This window comes from Rousettus aegyptiacus, unplaced genomic scaffold (genome assembly GCF_014176215.1).
Source record: "Rousettus aegyptiacus isolate mRouAeg1 unplaced genomic scaffold, mRouAeg1.p scaffold_m13_p_17, whole genome shotgun sequence".
NCBI classification, from domain to species: Eukaryota; Metazoa; Chordata; class Mammalia; order Chiroptera; family Pteropodidae; genus Rousettus; species Rousettus aegyptiacus.
In genome coordinates this window covers 33,427,756-33,447,824 of record NW_023416292.1, presented here as the reverse complement: position 1 = coordinate 33,447,824, position 20,069 = coordinate 33,427,756, and the positions used below count along the sequence as shown (strand labels likewise).

At 43.0% G+C, this 20,069-nt stretch overlaps 2 protein-coding genes across 5 annotated transcripts in view; one reads left to right on the top strand and one right to left on the bottom strand.

Annotated features, from left to right (window-relative positions):
* ST7L (suppression of tumorigenicity 7 like) overlaps positions 1-20,069 on the bottom strand; it is a 207,135-nt gene that overhangs the window by 50,135 nt on the left and 136,931 nt on the right. The gene's annotated exons all lie outside the window — the stretch shown is intronic.
* The window catches only part of CTTNBP2NL (CTTNBP2 N-terminal like), a 43,801-nt gene continuing 31,938 nt past the window's right edge, over positions 8,207-20,069 (top strand). Inside the window, exons 1-2 of one of the 2 annotated variants that reach the window (XM_016124311.2) lie at positions 8,207-8,282; positions 19,436-19,559. Coding sequence is in view for 1 of the 2 variants with exons in the window: in XM_036235251.1 (XP_036091144.1) it covers positions 8,229-8,282 (54 nt within the window). In the remaining variant the exon portion in view is untranslated. The remainder of the gene's footprint in view (positions 8,283-19,435; positions 19,560-20,069) is intronic. The other variant, XM_036235251.1, reaches the window with a different exon arrangement.

Sequence of the window (20,069 nt, the reverse complement as noted above, 5' to 3'; positions counted from 1 at the left end):
CCAGTTTGGGCGACAGGAATTAAATCGCTCTGCATGACAAAGTTAGAGGAATTTTGGAGCAGAGATCAAGGCCACCACTGTAACCACGGTGTCTAGCGCACAGGAACTCAATACATTTTGTTGAAGCTCTGGCGATAGGGCCCAGAAAGCTGTGATTTAACAAGACCTTCAGGTGATTTCTATACACCCTCGAACCTGAGAGACCTATCTTTAAAACCCTTTTTAACATTGCCCATCCCATCCCCAGATCCCCAAATCCTCAGTGCGAGGCTGCCACACCCAGTCTTTTGTTGGTTGTGCTTTGGGCAGCAAAGGGCAAAGACCAGCCATCCTGGAGTTTCTGACAGTGACCAGCAGGCAAGGAAAGCCCAGGCCAAGGCAGTGTTGGGGCCGGGTTAAAGACGCTGGCTGCAGCACAAGCGGACCTAAGAGCAAATGTGATACACGCTCGCAAATGTGTAGTGAACACCCACTATTTCCTTCCCAGGCAGCCGTCTCCATTCTTTCTGGGAATGAATGAATGAATGAATGAATTTTAGGTTATAGCTTTTCCCCACACTTAATCTATAGCTCTAGACAGAGCACATAACCTAGACCTTGCCAATCAAAGCGACACATACCCCTGGCCACAGGGATGAACACATGGTCCCAGCAGAGCCAAGAAGAAAGACTGAGATTTTTTTCAGAGTTTTGGGAAACAGGGAGGTGCTCTTTCCTATTGAATATGACAGGACACGAAGCTGGAGCTACTAAGCTTATGGCCAACTGAGGAAGAAAGCATGTCTGAGAACAGAACCAATGCATTAGTAGAGTTGAGAGAAACCTGACCCAGAAACATTTTTGAGAAGCTAGACCCAGCATTGTCTGAAGTCAGTCCACTCCTGGACTCTCCATGGCCAGTTTGGAATAAGTTTTCTGTCCCTTACATCTGGAGGAGTCCTGATTATGACACAAGACAGTGGATTGAGTTATTTTCTTTGGAAAGTGTGGCTATAGAAAGCAGGAGAACTTGGGGCACAAGCTACATAAGTCTGCCTCCCCTCAAGACTGTGACCACCCTGGAGCTGGAACTGTGTGTTACGTCTTGCAGGAATGATGATGGGCACTGGAGGATTGTTTCAGGAACAAAAGAACAAGAGGGAGGCGAGGGGACAGAAAGAAAAGGGGGATGAGAAATACGCAGACTCCTCCCAAGCAAGCAGTAAACCTGGGTCCCCTGGTCACATGGTTCAGGGCAGACGAGACTCTGCAGGAGCCCAGCAGGAGCCATGAAGCAGGAAATGAGGGCATAGACGCTTCCAGCACTAGCCTACTCCAAAGGGCCACTTACCAGAAAACTGCCTGGAAATGACGGTGCAGCCATAACCAAGTCATTACTTTCCCTACAAATATTTCTCCCTTTTGTGAGCAACAAGGACCCATTCAGCTGGCCGCGTGGTGCCTCAGCTGAAATAACAGACTGGGGGAAATGTGTAATTGGCTTTCATCAAATCGAAAGCATGGGGCGGCCCAGCCAAGCCAAGGTTCTGTCTCTGTCCATAGCACAGAAATTATATTCTGCTTAATGTCAGTCCATGTGTGGGGGCAAAGGGGGTGGTCAGAGGGGCAAGAGAACGAGGACCAGCCTCAGCCCTTCGGGCAAAGCTACTCAGCCCAGATCTTTGTCTGTATAGGCAGCAGAGACAGAAAGGGGCTCTGGCTCCCGACTTTTGGGAAGAAGGCACCTGGGGCAGAAAGAAAGACAGAAAGGGGAAGGGCTGGAAGAGAGGGAAAGAGTTAGCCTTTAATAAAAAAAAAAAAAGGCAACTCACATATTAAAAACAGTAGCCGACTGATATCTTTTCCCACCCATCCGCCTATATAACGCTTGGAAATAAACTTAACATTAACCAGTTTATCAACTCGTCATCTGGTATACGTTTTCCAATTATAATTTAATAATTTCAAAGATTAAAATGAAAAAGAAAACTTAAAACTCAGCGCATTCTTCCAGGGTCCTATGACTAATCTATATTTTGGGAATGAGGGGAGGAATTAAAAATAACCCAAATTCTTGGGAACTTTGCTGAGTGATTTGGAAACTCTACAGTTTATCTCATCTACTTCCAGGAATTTTGCCCCACTGTGTTCCCCATCCTGGCCCCCCAACTTCAGGGGAGCATGTGAGGTCCACATAAGAAGAGGGAGACAGAACTGAGGGTCCTCCGGGTGCTCTCCCCAAGGCCCCTAAGAGTAATAACTGTTGTGCTATCACCGCTGCCCCGATTACACATTACCCCAAGCGAATCGTCCCCAGGATCCTGTAGACATTGGCCTTGGCTTTGTCATTGCCATCCTATCTCAGGATCCTACCTCTGGATCTTCAGATCCAAAAAAACCACATGGCCCTAGTTTCCTGGTCCTCAGCAAGGGCCAGGCAGCCTCAATAACAGGAAGAACAGTGAGGCATTACACGTGGTTCCATAGTGTAGCGGTTAGCATGTTAGCTTTACACGCAGCAGGTCCTGGGTTCGAGCCCCAGTGGAACCACGGTCCTTAGTCTATGGCCATGCCAACCTGAACAAGTCAATGTCTGATCTCGGAAACTAAGCAGTCGGGCCTGGTTAGTATTTGGATGGGAGACCACCTAGGAAGACCAGGTGCTGTAGGCACGAATAATAATAATAATAATAAAAGAACAGTGAGTCACGCTGGCCTCAGCTCAGTCCCACCTCCACCCCTGTCCAGCTCCAGGAGGCAATGGCGGAATGGAAAGAGTGTGGGACTGGGGTGCTGAGGACCTAGCTCTTCGATCTCCACCACGCTTCCCAGTTATCCCTTTCTTGAACTACCCAAATCTCAGTGACCTCTCCAGTAAAATGGATTAAAAGAAACAATGTGCCTCACGTGAGGTAGGCCCTAAGTAATTGGTCGACATTGTTATCATTATCATTGTTATTACCTGACCTTTGGCAAGACACTTAACCTCTGAACTTGCTTTCTTATCTGAAAAACTGGAATAATAATTACCTCTTAGGATGGTCATGAGGATTATATAAGGGATTATAAGGATTACATATGTAAAAATGACAAAGATTACACACACAGTGTAATATATTGGTAAAGCACCGGGCACAGTGCCTGATCCATTGTAGGCAGTCAATGTTAGATTTCCTTCCCTTTCCTTTCCAGACCTCCTCCTACACAATCCAGGATAAGAATTTCCTGGATTCCTCATGGCCAAGATGGCCCCAACATTTAGCTATAAGACAGAAGAATTTGTCCCCAAAGGTGGCTTTTCAAACAGTTGGTCCTTGGTCTCAGCCCACACCCACAAGAGGAAACGCCGGCAGGTGAGAGGCTTCTGCGCAACACACACTGAGATGGCCAAGGAGGAAGCTGACAACTGCAGGACTCAGCGCTCAGCACTAGGGGGAGCAATAAGCTCAGGAACACAGTGAAGGCCACGCCCAGAAATCTCTCCACTCTCCGGCCGGGTCTCCTACATAAGGGCCGATCGAGCAAGGAAGAGAACGTTTAAGGAATACTCGGAAAGGCCTTTGTGGAAACAAATGTTGGGAGAAAATGCGAGGTGCCAAGGAGAGCCCACCCTCCTTCCGGCTTCAGCGTCATCCCTGCCTGGAGAGCCCTCTCCAGGTACTAGGCTGCGACCTCCCCATCCTTTTCTGGAGGAGCTGGGAGGGACCTTGAGGAATCGCAAGACAGGCCAGGTCACTTTTCCCAGGCGGCCCAACATCTACATTTAGCTCACTCAACATCTTAACAAAGTCCCAGTGAGTCACAGATAGAAGGAGCCTTATAAAGCCACAGGTGTTCAACCCTCAGATGTTTAGCTGGAGGGCTGGGACAGACGGGCTGAGTTAAAGCAAGATCTCCCATGTAGTTTATACTGTTACACTGTCCTTTATAGAGTTAACCAAACCTTTATGTCCATCATCTCACTTGGATATTCACAAGCAGCTGGTGTAGACAGAGACCTTTACCCATTTCGCAAATGAGGAAACTGACGTTTCAGTGCCATAGCGCTCCTCTTCCCTACTAAATGTTCATTGCCATCCATTATTCCCTCCTCTCTTGCTTTCCTTATTTTAAAGTTGGTCCAAACTTCGAACAAAACACCAGGAAGATTGCTCCTCTACTCCAAGCATTCCGTTAATCGAAATTTAAAATATGTGTTACCTCCATCTAACCTATGCAGCATGATGGAGAGATGATATAGCAGAGTAATTATGAGGGTGCACTTGGGAATCGGACCTGGGTAAGTATTTTATGTTCATCTCTTATTAATTCCATGACCATGAACCACTCTATGCCTCAATTTCCTTATCTATAAAATGAGAATATTTACTTCTAACTCCTGGGATTCTTTCAAGGGTTAAACGAGATGTGCTATAGAGCAATTTTATAGCTCCTGTGATATGGTAAAAGCTTGATAAACAGCTTCTAGCATATAATCACAGAACCGAAATGAGCTTTGGGAATTAGTTCTTTACTTTTATGCTATTTACCAATGAAGCCAAATCGAGTTAAGCAGAGATGTTATTTTGCATACTGGTTCGAATGCTTCCCCCTCTCAAAATTCATGTCTACCTGGACCCTCAGAATTCGAACTTGTTTGGAAATAGAGTCTTTGCAGACGTAATGAGTTAATACGAAGTCACACTAGGCTGTTGTCCTTATAAGAATAGAACACACAGAGACGTCAAGACAAAGGGAAGAAGACCACGTGAACACAGAGGCAGAGGCTGTGGTTATGCAACTACAAGCCGAGGAATGACAAGTATTGCCGGGGACCACCGGAAGCTAGGAGGAAGACATGGAATGGATCGTCCCTCAGGGCCCCCAGATGGAACCAATCTTGTCAACACCTTTATTTTCGACTTCTAGCCTCCAAACCGAGAGAGAATATATCTCCGTTGTTTCAAGCCACCCAGTTTGTGGTAATTTGTTATGGCAGCCTTAGGAAACGAATAGAGCTTGTGACAGAGGAAGAACTGGGACAGAATTCCAGGTTTTCGAAATTCCAGTCTCGCCCTCTTTACTTCATCGTTGCCTCTCCAAGCCAGCAATAAACATTTATGGAACACCTACCTAGGAAATTTACTTGTTTGGAGAAAAGTCGACACAATCTATATAATCTTTAGCATTTCCTGCTAAATCGTCACCTGACACACTGTAGGCATTTAATAAATATTTACTGGCAAGTCGATAAAATAAGATATAAAAATGGCATTTTTATATTGTGTTACACAGATTTAAGGTATTATGAACCCACTTTCTGCGCTGCGTATGCCGTTGTACTATAATTTTTTAAATACTGAAGAATTTAAATTTTTTATATACTGAAGAATCACAAAACCCAGAACTACTTCTCAGAGCTGCCACTGCGGCCTGAAGGTCTCCTGAGGTTCACAGCCCTGCTCATTAACTACCTCCAGGGGTAATGAATTAAAAGGAAAGTGTTGACTCTAGAAGGAATGTACCTGTCAAAATGGACTCCTTGTGGTTAAGAGGGCCCAAATTCAAAATCAAGAGCCCAGCGACCATTGTTTGCAGACGCCTCTCAAGTACACCGCCACAGACTGAGTAAGCCATGCCTCCTGCACCGCCTTCCAGAAGCCTGAGTGGAACCTTATAAAGGAGTTTCTGAACTCATAATTTCAACCAATGGGCCGAGACTACCCTGTCCAATCAGAGCTGTGGAGATATATCCTCATTTGCATCTTTACCAACCAATCAGAGTGGCTCCATAACAACCAATCAGAACGTATGATTCTGACCAATCAGGACAGTGCTATTTGGACCAATCTAATTGTGAAAATTTTGATGCTTTATTTGCATAAAAATGAACCGATCAGGGATCAGGGCAGCAGCCTCCCAATTATATCAGGGGCTGAGCTTTCAATTTCCCTTCTTCTATTAGGCTGCTTTTCTCCCGGAGCTGTTATTTTCCCCAGAGGCTATATTGTCCCCAGTTTGCAAAAAGTTTACCAGAATAAAGTCTCTCCTCCACTCCACCTCACCCACATACACCAGACTGGGGACTCCTGGTGGCATTGGGTTGGTGGCCCAGACCCTTTGTTGACAAAAGCAATCTGAACCCTTCGGGATTCTGAATCTTCCAGGGCAAAGGTAATTTCCTTCTTGCTAGTCCTCCCACAGTAGGCAGGATCCTTCTTGCTAGTCCTCCCACAATAGGCAGGGGGGAGTCAGGAAAGCTGACAGTTGATGTAAAGGGAGTAGGCCATAGAGCACTATAGCCTGGAGTAGAATGGGTGGTGCTGTGTTAACAGCTATAAAAGGAAGGAGGGGAGGAGGGAGGAGCTGATTCACTAGGATTACTCTTAGAGTGACTCAGAAGCCAGCAGAAAATAGCTCATTCTCCCAAGTCAGCCTCATTGTCAGGCAGTGAGGCACTTCCTCATTGCACACCCTTAGGCAAGGCAAAAGGGAGGAGAAGCAAATGGGATTTTTTGAATTCGTAGGCCCAGTTCAGCACCTGAACTGTGTGTTTATAATCATTTCAGACATTTTGTTTCTAGTCAAATCACTTTTGAGCACTTATGTGCCTGGCCCTTCATCTTGCCTTTCACATGTCAGTTATCTGAACACAGAGAATATGTTTTTCCAAAGTTCTGTATTTTCTACTTCATTACCTAAAAGGCACTTGGGCTGCTGTTGAACACCTCACTACAGTCTTGCTGTCATTCATATAAATGACTCTGTCAAGCCTACTATCAATCAATGAGGAGAGGCACGAAGCTTTTTTCTGGCTCTAATGCTGATTTTAAAGTCATCCAGGCCCATTCTCTGGACCTGTCCACCGTGTGAGAGCCAGTGTGAGATGAGCAGAATATGGCACAAGTTTGGAGCCACACCAACTTTTTTGGAAGTTCTTTTCTTTCCCATTTATTAGCTCTTATGACTAAATTTCTCTGAATCTCTATCATCTCATCTGTAAAACGGGTACAGTGATGCCTATCTTCCAGGTTAGGAAAGATTTTTCATAGAGTAGTGAAGAGTAAATATCATATGAAAGTACCTGGCACAGTGATGACGTAAAAACCGATTTACTTCCTGTAGTTGAACAGACTGAATACAACCCTCCACCAAACTGTAAACTGAATGAAGGCAGAGCTGCGTCTGCCTTGAGGACTAGATACCTGTATTGCTTAATAATTAAAGTCAGTACGTCATTAAAATTAGTACATTATTTACACATTATAAATATTTGTTTTATAAGTATTTTATCATAAGAATTTATTATATTGGGGTTATTGATTTTTTTTTTTTTTTAGCCTAACCAGTCCGTGAACTGGAAGAGGGATACAGAAATCTTGACCTCAGGTAGGAATGTATCCTCTCCCTTCTCTTGTTGCCACTAGCAAGATCTGCATCCCTGTGTTCCCAAGAAAGGACAGACATTCTTTGCATACCCTACGCTTTGTTTTGTACCAGCTTCATTCCAAACGCTATTACCCACAGTATGAGGGAAGGACACAAAAAAGTCCCCACATCTGGCAAGGATAGCGTGGAAAACCCTGACACAGAAAATTGCGATTATTCTTTGGACTTCTACCTGGAAGGCAAGTCTGACTAGGTTTGTGTTCTCTTGGATGCTAGCCGGTGTCCCCATCCCAGGGGCTTCAGATCTAGTGTGCTTTTCTAAATGTAATGTGGAAAGAGAAGGGAGGTCTCAGAGGTTTTCATGTGCGTACCCTCGCTTTTAACACCACACGCTCAAGCTCGTCCAAGAAAAAGAGACCAGGAAAGAAGACACGTTACCGGGATTTCTACAGCTAATTCTAAAGCAGACACCAAAGCCCACTGCAAACATTAATGAGCCCAATCGATCAGGGTACCCGCCATTCCTAAGCTTCCCGGACCGGGAGGGTAAAGCACGAAGCGCTCGCCCGGGTCCCGCCTGGAAACTGCACAGAGGTGGAAAGTTGCAGAAGCCGGGCCAGGAGGGGCAGGAGCCCAACCCCAAGCTCAAACCGGAGGGGAACGCTTCCTCTCGGAAGTGACGCGAGCTCAATCCCAGCTTGGCTCTCCCCAAACAAAAGGGATCTTGGGGCCCCGGGAGGAGCCTCAATGACATTGGAGCAGCCCCGCCTCCGGCCGGCGCGGATTGGTGGCGGGACTGGAGAGGTAAGGTGGCTATTGGTCCTGGTGAATGCCAGTTCCCCCGCCTGGCGGTTGAGGGGCGGGACCTCGGGGGGCAGTGGATGGGAGCGGGTGGCGGAGGCGGCAGGGAGCGGAGCCCGGAGCGCTGGAAAAAGGTAGGATCTGCTGGGGCTGGGGCTTGGCCGTGGCAGGGAGGCCGTGTTCTCGAGCGAAAAGTAAAGATAGGACCACAAGTGTCCTCCTGCCACCGTCCCAACTGCCACTCGCGCCCATCCGCGGAGGGGGCGGGGCCGTCTCTTCCACCTCCCGGTATTCCCCGTGAGCTCCTCATCCTTCGAGGGTCCTCGCAGCTACTTATTGTTCCCCGTCAATCCCAGCTCCGCAGGAAAGTCTCCCCTTCTGACATCCCTCATTTAAAGACACCCCCTCGCCCAGCGCCTCAACCTTGGGGGAGGACGCACAGGTTCCCATCCTCTAGGGTGGGCCCCCCCCCCCATTTTGTCGCCCGGGGAGGCCAGACATCCCTCCCAACACCTGCCCCTGCTCGCTAAGGTGGCACCGGAGCTGGTTTCATCCGTAAAATAAAATCAGTGTTTTCCGAAAAAGAGGGATGGAGCGAAGCAAAAATCAAAGACCCGATGTAGGCTGCCTGGTCCACAGACGAAGCGGCCTTCCCCGACTTCGGTTCTTCCCATCCCCCATGGTCTGATCCTCAACCTTCCTCCTGAAGCCCCTCAGATCCTCTGTTCTCCTGTGGGGGTCGATAGCTCACCTGCGGCGGGACGTTTTTAGACTCCCGGGGAAGGAGAAATAGTAACTCCCCACCCTCACACCCCGCCCTTTGTACCTTCTCTACTCTGTTCCTTGAAGGAGAACCCAACTTCGAAGGGTCTTTCGGGTTTGAGTTGTGTTGCATGTTTGCTTTCCACTCTGTTTCTTCCATGAGAACTTGAGCAAAAACCATCTTTTTTCTTTCACAGTGAGGTGTTGGATATCTGCAGAGATGGCCTTGTGCGAGTAGGTGTTCAGTGTGTATTGTTTGACTCAGTGAATAACATGTGTCAAACGACACAGTATTGATGAGTAAATAAAGAGCATTAGATTAGAAATGAGTATTTATCTCCCCCAGTCTAAGGTGGGCTGGTCTGTTGCTCAGGGAGACTGCAGTTAACCTTGAAGTTGTAGTCTTGTCGAAACAAAAGGCAGGAAGTGTTTGAAGAAAATTCGGATTCAGTTGTTTCAGTTTATGATTAATCTGGTCCCGTGGCCTTTGGTTACTTTCTAGCCCTTTCTTATGGTGAGTTTTTCCTTCCCGGAGAAACTGATACGTATATGATGTTATCGATTGGTTTTACAAGAACAGTATCAGCTACCAAAATTTTTACATCTCAGACATAAGGATAACAAAGGTAACACCAGCTATTCACACACATTGTGACTACCAGAAAGTGTCTCTCTAGTGTGCTCATAAAGGCTTTGTCAAGTTGACCTTCATTTCAGCAGGTGCAAAATATTGATGAGTTTGTCCTAATGTTATTGCCATTGAATCCCCAGTAAGCATCTATTGCTAGCACTTCCATGTGTTAAAATTTGCCATACGTTTTAGCTTGTTTCTTTTGATTTCTATCTGTAGTCCATCGTAACTACTGTTACCTATAGATAAAGCTAATAGCAATGAGATGCAAGGAATTGGAATCACAGAGGGTGATTATTGTGGCTGTCCTTCACCTTCCTGATTAAACTTTCTGCAGGTAGGCTTCCTGAAGGTATTTATTTTTGAATAGTTAGGTTCGAAGTTTTCAGAGCCAGTCTCAGTCCTCACAGATCTGTTCGGTGATTGTTTCCAGATCTCCAGTAAAAAAGCACAAGGAAAAAGCTGTGTGGAGGGTCTCTGCAGCAAACGCAAAGCGTACTGCAATGGGGGGGGGGGGGGGGGCAAGTCACGGGCCCCCAGCAGTAACAGCAGAGAAAATTAAAAGCAGACCAGGAAATCCCCCAAAGATATATCTAATTACATGAGCGGAGAACAGAAAATAAACAAAGGTAAGAGACCAAGGAAACCAAAGTAGTGGTGATTGTCAGGGCCTTAATGAGCAGATAGGAAAAAGCGAATCCTGCGCTTTGATTATTTGGCACATTAAGTTAAGTACCTGTTCGATACACATTGGGGTCTTGGAAATCTTTCCTCTAACTTTTTCAATAACTGGTCATATTAGATAAAGAAAAGCATTGTGTTTGGAGGATTTCTATGTGTGTGTCTAATAGCGCATTAAACTGTAAATTCTTCAAGAACAGATAGTGTGGTTTTTTTTTTTTTTCATCTTTGTATCTTTCACAGTGCCTGGCATATAGTTTGACTTAATGAGTGTTGAACTTAGTTTGAAGCTGTCACCTTAGCCTAAAAAGATAATGTACCGATAAGATATGGCATAGCTTGTTAGGATGAATAGTCAATCCACTCTTTGTCTTGATTTAACTTTTATTTTCCCTATCTGACGTCTCATAAAACTACAGTATCTTGTATAACTCTAAAATAGTGAACTTCTTATAAGAAAATATCTGCTGGTTAGATATATAATTTTGCTATAATGAAATTTGAACCAGAATTATTGATGTAATCAGTGCTAGTCATTTTCGGATTTTATTTTCCTATGAATCTGACCGTAGAAGAATGAAGTCCATTTAGGAGAGCTCACTAGGAACTGGTTGCTGATTTTTGTTCAAGAAAGTTTTCTGCGTGTTTGGTTTTAACACATTACTGTACTACTCTGGGATTTTTCAAATGGATTTTTTGTTGATTTCTAAACCAGGACTAAATATGTGAACAGGGGCACAAATGGTAGTGGGTCCCCACATGGAGTCACCAGACTGACGATGGCCCGCGTGATGCACTCAGTGGGTTTGGCATCTGGTTTGCAATGCTACCATGAACTTGCAGAACAGGACTGGAATGCTTGGCTTTTCTGAGTGGAGCAGAATGGTGTTTCTAGAAGTTGCCACTGAATTGGTGTTTGGTGGCATGAGATGAGAAACTTTCTAGAGGAAACTTGTCCAGTCTGAGGTGGTTGACCCCAGGAATGGCTTGTCAGCCTATTTCTAATGACCATTTTTTTTTATTTCCTGAATGTTTTCTATTAACTTAAAATCAAGTCTTCCAAGTTTCAGTTCAAAGCATTTCATTGAGAAAATGACATATATCGAGAGTCTATTGAGTGTGGTAATTTACAGTAGCAAAGTTAGGTTCAAATCCCAACTCTGTAGTCTTTCACTGTGTGAGCGAGGACGAGAACAGAGTTTTCTGTCTTCACCGTTTCCCAGTTTCCTCTGCTGTGACATAGAATTAACTTTGAAGTTTTTTTCTAAGATTACATTTAAATATGTACATATCACAAAGCAAGGTACCTAATGTGTAGGAAGCACTCAATAATGATCAGTATTATTGTCATCAGTATTAGCACTTTGCATGTGTGCTAAAGAATTTAATATTAAGTATTCTTTTACTTCTTTAGCATTTTAGCAGAGGTGAGGAATTAGTGTCTGATTTTAGTTATTGGTTGATTTTGTTTAAACTTTTTCAATATACAGCTAAGATTCCTAAGTAGAGGAAAATGAAGCTTATATATGTCATGATCCCAAAACTCTGGTACAAGGGTTTTTAGGAGAGTGTGTGTCTTATAGTGTGTGTGTGTGTGTGTCATAATTTTGTCCTGCAAATTATCTTCCTTGAATTTTTTTGGCCCAGGAAAAAGAAAGGCAGGGTATTCAACCATCTGACATCTTCTCTCTGAATTTATTGTCCATTGTACCACTCCAAACTCTGCTGTCTTAAGTACCTCTATCCTGAGTGGCATGTAAATAAACGGTTTCGTGGATACTGTGATATGGTACCTTCTGTGAGATTTCAGGTCTTTTCACTGGCAATTTTGATTGAAAGGGATTTTAATTGAAGACAACTCTGCCGCCCCCTCCCCCACCCCCCAAGGTGAGACGCCTTTCATAGGAACAACCAAAATGGGTCCCTAGGGGGTAGGGGAGTGAAGAGGGGAGGTGGGGAGAGGAAAACAAGACTGCAAGCCAGCACCGATGTAAAGAATGCAGGAAGTTGGCTTCTCCCTGCCAAGTGTCTCCAGACTCTCGGGATTCAGGTATGGAGCCAGCGCTGCTGCTGCCGATCTAAATGTGACCTTCTGGAGCCACAAAGAATGTAATAATTCTTAATTGTCACTATTGTTACTGAAAAGACCCTGTCTTTTCGGTGGGAGGGTCCCCTGTTCCTCCGTTTCTGCTCAGGAGGCCTTTCTGTTGCAGCAGGTGTTAGAGGAGCGAGGGCAGAACTAACCTGGTTCTTAACGGGTGTCATAATCGAGGACACAGAAATGATCTGGTCTGCTTCTATATGTATCGGCTTCTTCCTTTTGCTTTTTGTTCCTTCTTTGAAGGCACAAAAGTCTTCTGAAAAGGCTCTCCCCCCTAACGACTTCTCCACTCCTAAACCTTTAGCCTTCACCGCAGCGGCTGACTTACCACGTTCCTCTTGGGGCCCTGACGACTTCCCATTCAGCGTGTCTCACATCACAGTCATCATTTCCCCCGAAAATCAGTTCCTTTTCTAACATCCCTGTTTTTCTCAATGGCATCATCTTTTTAGTCACCCAGTCTGGAAACCTCAGCTGATTTGGGAGTATTTCCCCTCTTGCCTCCTTAAATGGAAGCAGTTCCGAGTTACTGTAAATTCTTTTTTTAAAGTCTCTTGCATCAGTTATTCCTTTTCCATTCTTACGGCCACCATTCTGGTCCACACATTTTTGCCTCATCCCTATACTACGAAAGTCTTCTCCCTGCTGCTCGCTCTGCTTCCAGTTTCTCTTCAGTCACATCAGCTGTGTGTGCCTCAAGCCTTAACCTCCCTAACACTGTGCTTTCGTTATGATAGTCCCTGTGTTAAAAATGTCTAGAGGCGTCTCATTTCCTAGAAGATAAAGTCCACTGTCGTTGGCTGTAATTCAAGGTACCATGCTGTACATTTCTTTCCAATCAGCATTTTTTGAGCACCCCTTTGACCGAGAGACTGCTAGGTGCTATGTTTAACCAGTTGAATACAACAGAGTGTTCGTCTAGATTAGCAGTCATGTGAGGCAGAAGACAGATATGTAAACAGATGAACAACAGAAGTGATAACTGCTCCTGGGTTACGAATGTGGACACGTACCTATTATGCATGTAGCGTGATATCGAAGATAGCTGTAATATTTTTAGAAAACTCATTTCTCAGTAATTACAGGTTAAAAATTGTGACTTGATTAAAAGCTGTAAAAATTCAGCGGCAGCAAAGGCATGCTTCCCACCCACACGCTAAAGTCACGGAAAGCTAGTCTAGGCGGGAGGGTGTCTTTTTCTTTATACCGATGGCCTGAGCAAGCGTTGTGTGTGTCCCTAAGCCCGCCCTCCCGGGACCTGGGCATGCCATTCCCTTCTTGACTTCTTGTCGAGTCAGAAAGCGTAAACTTGTTTTGATTTCTAAGTTAGACGCATGGATGATAGAAAATGAGGACTCATTGGAAAAAAGGAAAACTTCATTATCCTTGCAGATGAAACCAAATATATGCTCTCCAGGGATGAGAAACGAGCAAACTGACCAGTCACTAACTCATTTAAGCCATTCAGCATCCAGTTAGACTATGTAGTGTTATCCCCGCTTTATAGATGAAGAGCATAAAACTCAAAGGTGAGGTGGATCAAGGAACCATGAAGTGGCCGAGCCTGGATGCAAACCTAGGTCTGTCGAACTCCAAAGTCCACACTTTCCACTACAACACACTGCCTCCCAGGAGAATTATTGTCCCCACAGAACCTTGCAGCAAAGACAATTGCTAAGGACTGTTGGTAATTTCCAACTGATACCAAATTGTTAAACTTTTTAAAAAAAAAAAAATCATCAGCGATCTGGTTTAGAAGACAAATTTAAAAGGCAAAGCGACATCATCAGTTATCATACTTCTGTTAGAGGATTTTGTGGAATTTTTTTTGCAGTTCGGGGAGAGTCAGGAAATGGGCATAGCTAAAACACAGATACTTAGAGTGTTTTATGGTTCGCCCTCCAGACCATAGGCTGTTTCTTCCCAGGTTGGAATCCTGATGGGGTCAGACACTTCATCCTGCATGAATATCTGAAGGGCTTTTATTCTACAGGCTCCCTCTAGAATTATGGCCCATGAATCATTTCGCTGGAAATAAAATTGGTCTACATGTTATTGTTCCCTTGTGGTATTTTTACAAATCATGGTGGCATTATTTCAGAAAAGCATAGACATAGACAGATATACTTATTTCAGTGAAATGTTAAAATTTCATTGAAACTAAATAAAGCCAACTGACAAGTATACTTGAAACGGTTCATACTTCTGGTTATTTTCTGATGTTGAAAGAGATTTTTTTTTTATTATTTTAATGAAAAAACGTCATCACCAAAAAACTATTATTCATTTTCATTAACATACATTCCAGTAGCTTACCTAATGTAGTTCTTCTGGTTTGGTCTTGTCTCAGATGAGAATACTTGAAAGGGTGTAAACAGATATCCAGGTAGACAGACCTGTTTTTAATAGCGTTGTACTAAATGTCCTCATTTTGAGGGAGAGATGTTTGAATGTTTCTTTACAGGCATCAGGCCACTTCCTCCTTTTCTTATATATATAAATCCCGTTGGCAACACAGAGACAATGAAAAAAACAGATGTACAACACCTAGTGAAGGAAGAGACAGACCTTCACTCATACACTTAGAAATACACCAGAGATGCGTGAGTCTTAAAAAGCTAAACAAAGTCAAAACCCGACATCCATCATAGTGTCCCAGAAAGTGGATTAGACTGGATCTCACAAAGTCATGAGTGTTAGACCTCGTCCTACTATTTAACTGTAAATATCAGTAATTCACTTACCTCTGGCCTCAATTTTCACCTGTAAAATGAGAGTGCTGAATTAGATTATTTCTGAGGGCCCCTCCAGCTTTGTAAATTACATTTTACTGAGGTTTTTCCACCACACAGTTCCTAAGGCTGTTAAAATGAGGTGATCGGATGTGAACAGTGGTTACCAAGTAGCGGAGTTAGTAAGGAAGCCTCTGGAATCCAGTTATCTAGGTTCAGATCCCATTTCAGCCATAAACCAGATGTGAGACTCTGAGCAAGTTATTTAGCCTCTGAGCACCAGTTTTCCCATGTGTAAAGTGGGGATGATGATGATGATCATGATCATGATCATGATGATGAAATCATTGGTTAAGGTTATAGCATCTGTCACTTAAGATGGCTGTAAGGATTGAACTAATACATATCAAGTACTTACGAACACTGCCTGGAACACATTAATACTTAGCTCGATAAACACAGATCTTTTTCATTATCAGTATTGCTTGAATTCTTAGGAAACTATGCTACAAAACTCTGAGGTGGTAGTGATTAACGGTGATAAATTCAATTATATCATTAATTTCTACACTAAGCATAAATGCAGAAAACCTGATATCTTAGAATCTGCTTTGAATACAGTACAGTGTATTTGAATAGAGTACTGAGCATATTTTAAATGTTGACTTTAAAGAGTACCAGCTTTATTACAGAACTGGTTTCTTGGCCTGCTGCAAAGTCTGCATTGACACTACGAGGTGAACAAGCATCTCGATGCCTTAGCACTGGTGGAATTTCGTTGTAAGTGCTCTATTCATATTATGTTGCAGGATCCTGCAGTTTATAACCTCTAAAACCGTTTCAAAACCATTCAGTTTTGTATAACACTATCTATAGCGTGGCTGGAAAAAGCAGACTGACAAGACAGAGCAGGGCACTCTGAGGCATGCGGTGTGGTGCTCACACAGCAGGCGGAAGGCTTAGCTCTGGCTGCTCCAGTCTTTAAACGTTGTCAGGGGTTAGCGTGCTGTGTTAGTTTGCTAGGGCAGCCCTAAGCACCTTGGACCGGGTGGCTTACGCAATGGAAATTAATTTCCTCACGATCCTGGAGGCTGTAAGTCCAAAATCAATCTGTCAGGAGGGTCAGTTTCTTCTGAGGCCTCTCTGTGTGGCGTGTGGGTGGCCGTCTTCTCCCTATGTCCTCACAGGGTCTTTCCCTGTCCACTGTTTGTGTCCAAATCTCCTCCTCTTACATGGACACTAGTCATTAGATTAGGGCTCACCCTAATGATCTTACTTTAACCTGACTACCTCTTTAAAGAACCTGTCTCCGAATGCAATCACATTCCGAGGTACTGGTGATTAGGACTTCAACATAGTAATTGTTGGGATGGGGGGGAGTTGACACAATTCAGCCCATAACACATGCTGTATATAACATATAGACACATGAGGATCCAAATAGTCCAGTAATATCTTTTACCTTCAACTGAAAGACTGTTGATTGACATTTGTAGTAAAGCTTATATTGCTTAGCATTACACAAGTCAGTAAAATGAAATTCAATTTATACGGTTTTTTTAGAAGCTTCATAAATAATAATAGCAAAAACAACTGCCTTTAGTAAACGTACAAAAGATCTGCTTTCTTGATCAGAAAGTTATTTTCCCATAGTGCTCTAACATGTGTTTCTTCCCTAGCCTCATCCCAAAATTCCAAAAGTTGAATGAGAGGTAGAATTTGGAATGTTGTCACCCTCCTACCCCCAAATACATAAATAACCCTTCCGAAAAACCGGAAGTACCAGGGGGTGGGGAGACGGAAATCTTTTGGGAAAGTCAAGGTAACGATGTGTCAACACCTTCCACTCCCAGAGGAGGGGTTGCTTTGGATCCATTTTTTAAAATACCAGTGTATTTTTGTCCATATTTAGACTTAGTATTTGTTAAATGTGACACATTTATTTTATTTTATATACATTGGCTTTTTAAGGAAGTAAATTATCTGGAGGAAAGCTGTCAGAAACACTCGTTTTGTGTGTGAGTGTTGGCTCTTTGACTTCTGAGAATTAACTGGCCTCCCACATTTTGGTTTTGCTCATATGTGTGTGGAAGAGTCTTTACGTAATTGGAGCGAATTTGCTTTATAGCTTTGCTCATATCTTAATATATTAAAAATGGCCTGAATCTCAGTCAGTTGTAGCCCAAGTATAAATTTCTTAAATTAGATATCTGAGTATATAATAAAGAAATAATTTTTTCTCCAGTTTTGCAAGAGCGGTCTACTGGGTAAAATAGCTGATTTGTTTTTTTTGTACTAGCCAAGTTGATTTTTTTAGAAAGCAGATCATGTAGACTTTTTCGAGTTGTTTCTATGTCAGGAAATATCTAGGATTTATCTAAAAATGTTATTTTCCCTCTTTTCACGTCCCATAACACCCACCACTTAGAAATAAAACCTTCGGTTCCAAATAAAGACATACACACACCCAGATACTTGATAGACAAACATCTAACTTGTACTCCACCCTGCCCTGCCCTATTGCTTACATCTCTATAGACGCTGTCTGGGCTGTTTCTTTTTCTGCCACCCAATCTCTGTGTAGTAAAAGGCAGCAAAGCCTGCTGTCCCGTAGAATTAATTCAGAGAGCTCCAGAGCACAAGCTGGGACCTCCCCAAGAAGGAAAAGGCACAGCCAGAACCAGAATAAGTCGAGTGTGTATTTTCCAGAAAAGGATGGGAAGGTCAGAAGAAAGTGAACAGAGCCCAAGCCACGGCATTGTTCCGTGGCACAACCAGCACTGGCATGTGGGAGACTCTGTAACTCTGGTGTCTCTTGGCACATGGAAGTTCGTATGGAAGAGACTCGTGCTCTCCTGGCTGTGGGCCCTGACCTGGTGGGAAAGTAGCATGTGAACAGGCCAAGTGGTATGCTGGGCAAGCTCATGTTTGAAATCACTTATCGATAACTTAAAAGTAAGTTTCATACTTAGCCCATAAATAGGCTAATTCTCCAGGGTATTAAAATATATATGACTTTGGGTTTTTTATTATATATTTATATTTTTTTAATCGAGAAAACTATGACACTCGATACAGCTATAGCTAGCTGTATCATTGTATATGATAATATATCCAGGCCACTCATCACTTTATTTGAAATAAAGTGGTCTTTATTTCAGATTTATAGACTTTAGCGTTCCTTAGGCAGACATTTCTGTGTCAAAATTCTAAGGAAAGGGAAAGTTGGGTCTCAGATTCTAACAGAAGGAAAAAGCTGAGCATCTGGTTGAAACGATCTTGTCTTTCAAAGTTACTTAATGGATGGTGACGGTGAGGAACTCATTTAGAAAATGAGTCGAGAATGAGTGTGTAGACTGCAGTGTGGCATGCCAAAAATCTGACAGCCTCATTTTTGATAATGAATATGGAGTTAGAAATAGCCATTTTCTGAAAATCTTGGGCCACATAATTTATATATTGGGCAGAGATTGCTGGAGGGGCTTATTTAGTGGTTTGCCTATATGATGGCTCTATACTCATTACTGACTTTGCAACAAACTCACACTTCTCCTAAATGGAGAAATTTGTAATTAGGTTAATGACTGATTCTTGGTTGAATGACACAAGCCATTATTGCTGCATTATTCCTCCTCTGACACTGTCCCGATTTGACTGTCAGGTTTCAGCAACTCAAACAAACAGGCTTTCATTCCTGGTGCCTAAAATATAATACAAAACTTATGTTTTATCAACTAAGATTTTAAATCTATTTCCTTTTTTTTTTTTTCTTTTTTTAACTTTGCCGGGTCTAATACACTTGTAGGGCAACATAAACAAAAATTTCGCATGTGATCCAACATTTAATATTTGAAAATAAATGAGAAAAAGTAGAAGCTGGAGATCCGTAATCAGCGTTACAAAGTCAAGATGGTGATAGGTTGATTCACTTCTCTGTCGATTGGCAGGAGGTGAGAGGCTGAGAATCTTCCTCAAACGAATTTGGCAGTTTGAAAATTTCGGTTGTGCTTATTTTTCTCTCAGAGTCTGTTGTGCATAAGTCACGTTGATTCAAACAAACAGCCTTTTGTCAATTCAGGGAGAGAAAATCAGTCTCTTTCAGAAACGTTCATAAGTTAGTCCATAGCAATGAATGTCTTGAAGTAAAAAAGATTGTGAAAGCCCTCACCTCCCCTAATTATAATTGCAAAAGGGAGGTCAGATTCCTGGTATTTTTCCTGTATTCCTCAGCCTCAACTTGAAGAAGTGGCTATTTTCTTCTTCCTGGTTCAAATCAACCTACAGCTGTCAAAGCCTCCTCAGCTGCCGTTGGCGTTCATGGGATTTAGGAATTGTTTCTAGTACGGTCACATAAGCAATACATTTCTTATTATTTTGCAGCATTGGACACTTTTTCACCATGCCGACGGCATTTTAAATATATTTGTCGATTTTCCCAAATTCTAACTGAAGAAAACTCTCAGAGTTTGTACTCGAGGACTAAAGTGCGACTGCCAGTAATCAGGTCAGTGTCACCCTCATTCTCACCCCTACCTGGTCCCCAGCTACATCGCTGCCATCCCAAAGCATAATGCAGTGTTACTGCCTTTCATTCATACTTCACGCAAAAATTCATTGCAATATCTTCGTATTGAGATGAGATTCAAATGTACAGAATAACGAAGATCTAAATTTTAATATTTATAAAGAAAGATTATTGGCATATGCAAAAACAAATCTGTTGGTTTTTTTCATTATTAAACAGTTGTGGCCCTTTTTTTTTCCCTCCTGTCATATTTGTATTGTATTCATTTCATGTAGACACTAAGCTAAATGAGTTGGGACACATTAGCAAAATGTTCCACATATTAAAATTATGCGCAGGAGTGATTTACAAATGTAGAAATGATGAGAATATTATTCTTTATGCCATTGACAAAGAATAGACTTTTTCTTGCCTAGGCTGGACTGCTTTATAATTAAAGTGACTCTGAAGATTGTTTCAATTTTATTAATTTATGAGGATATGTATTTA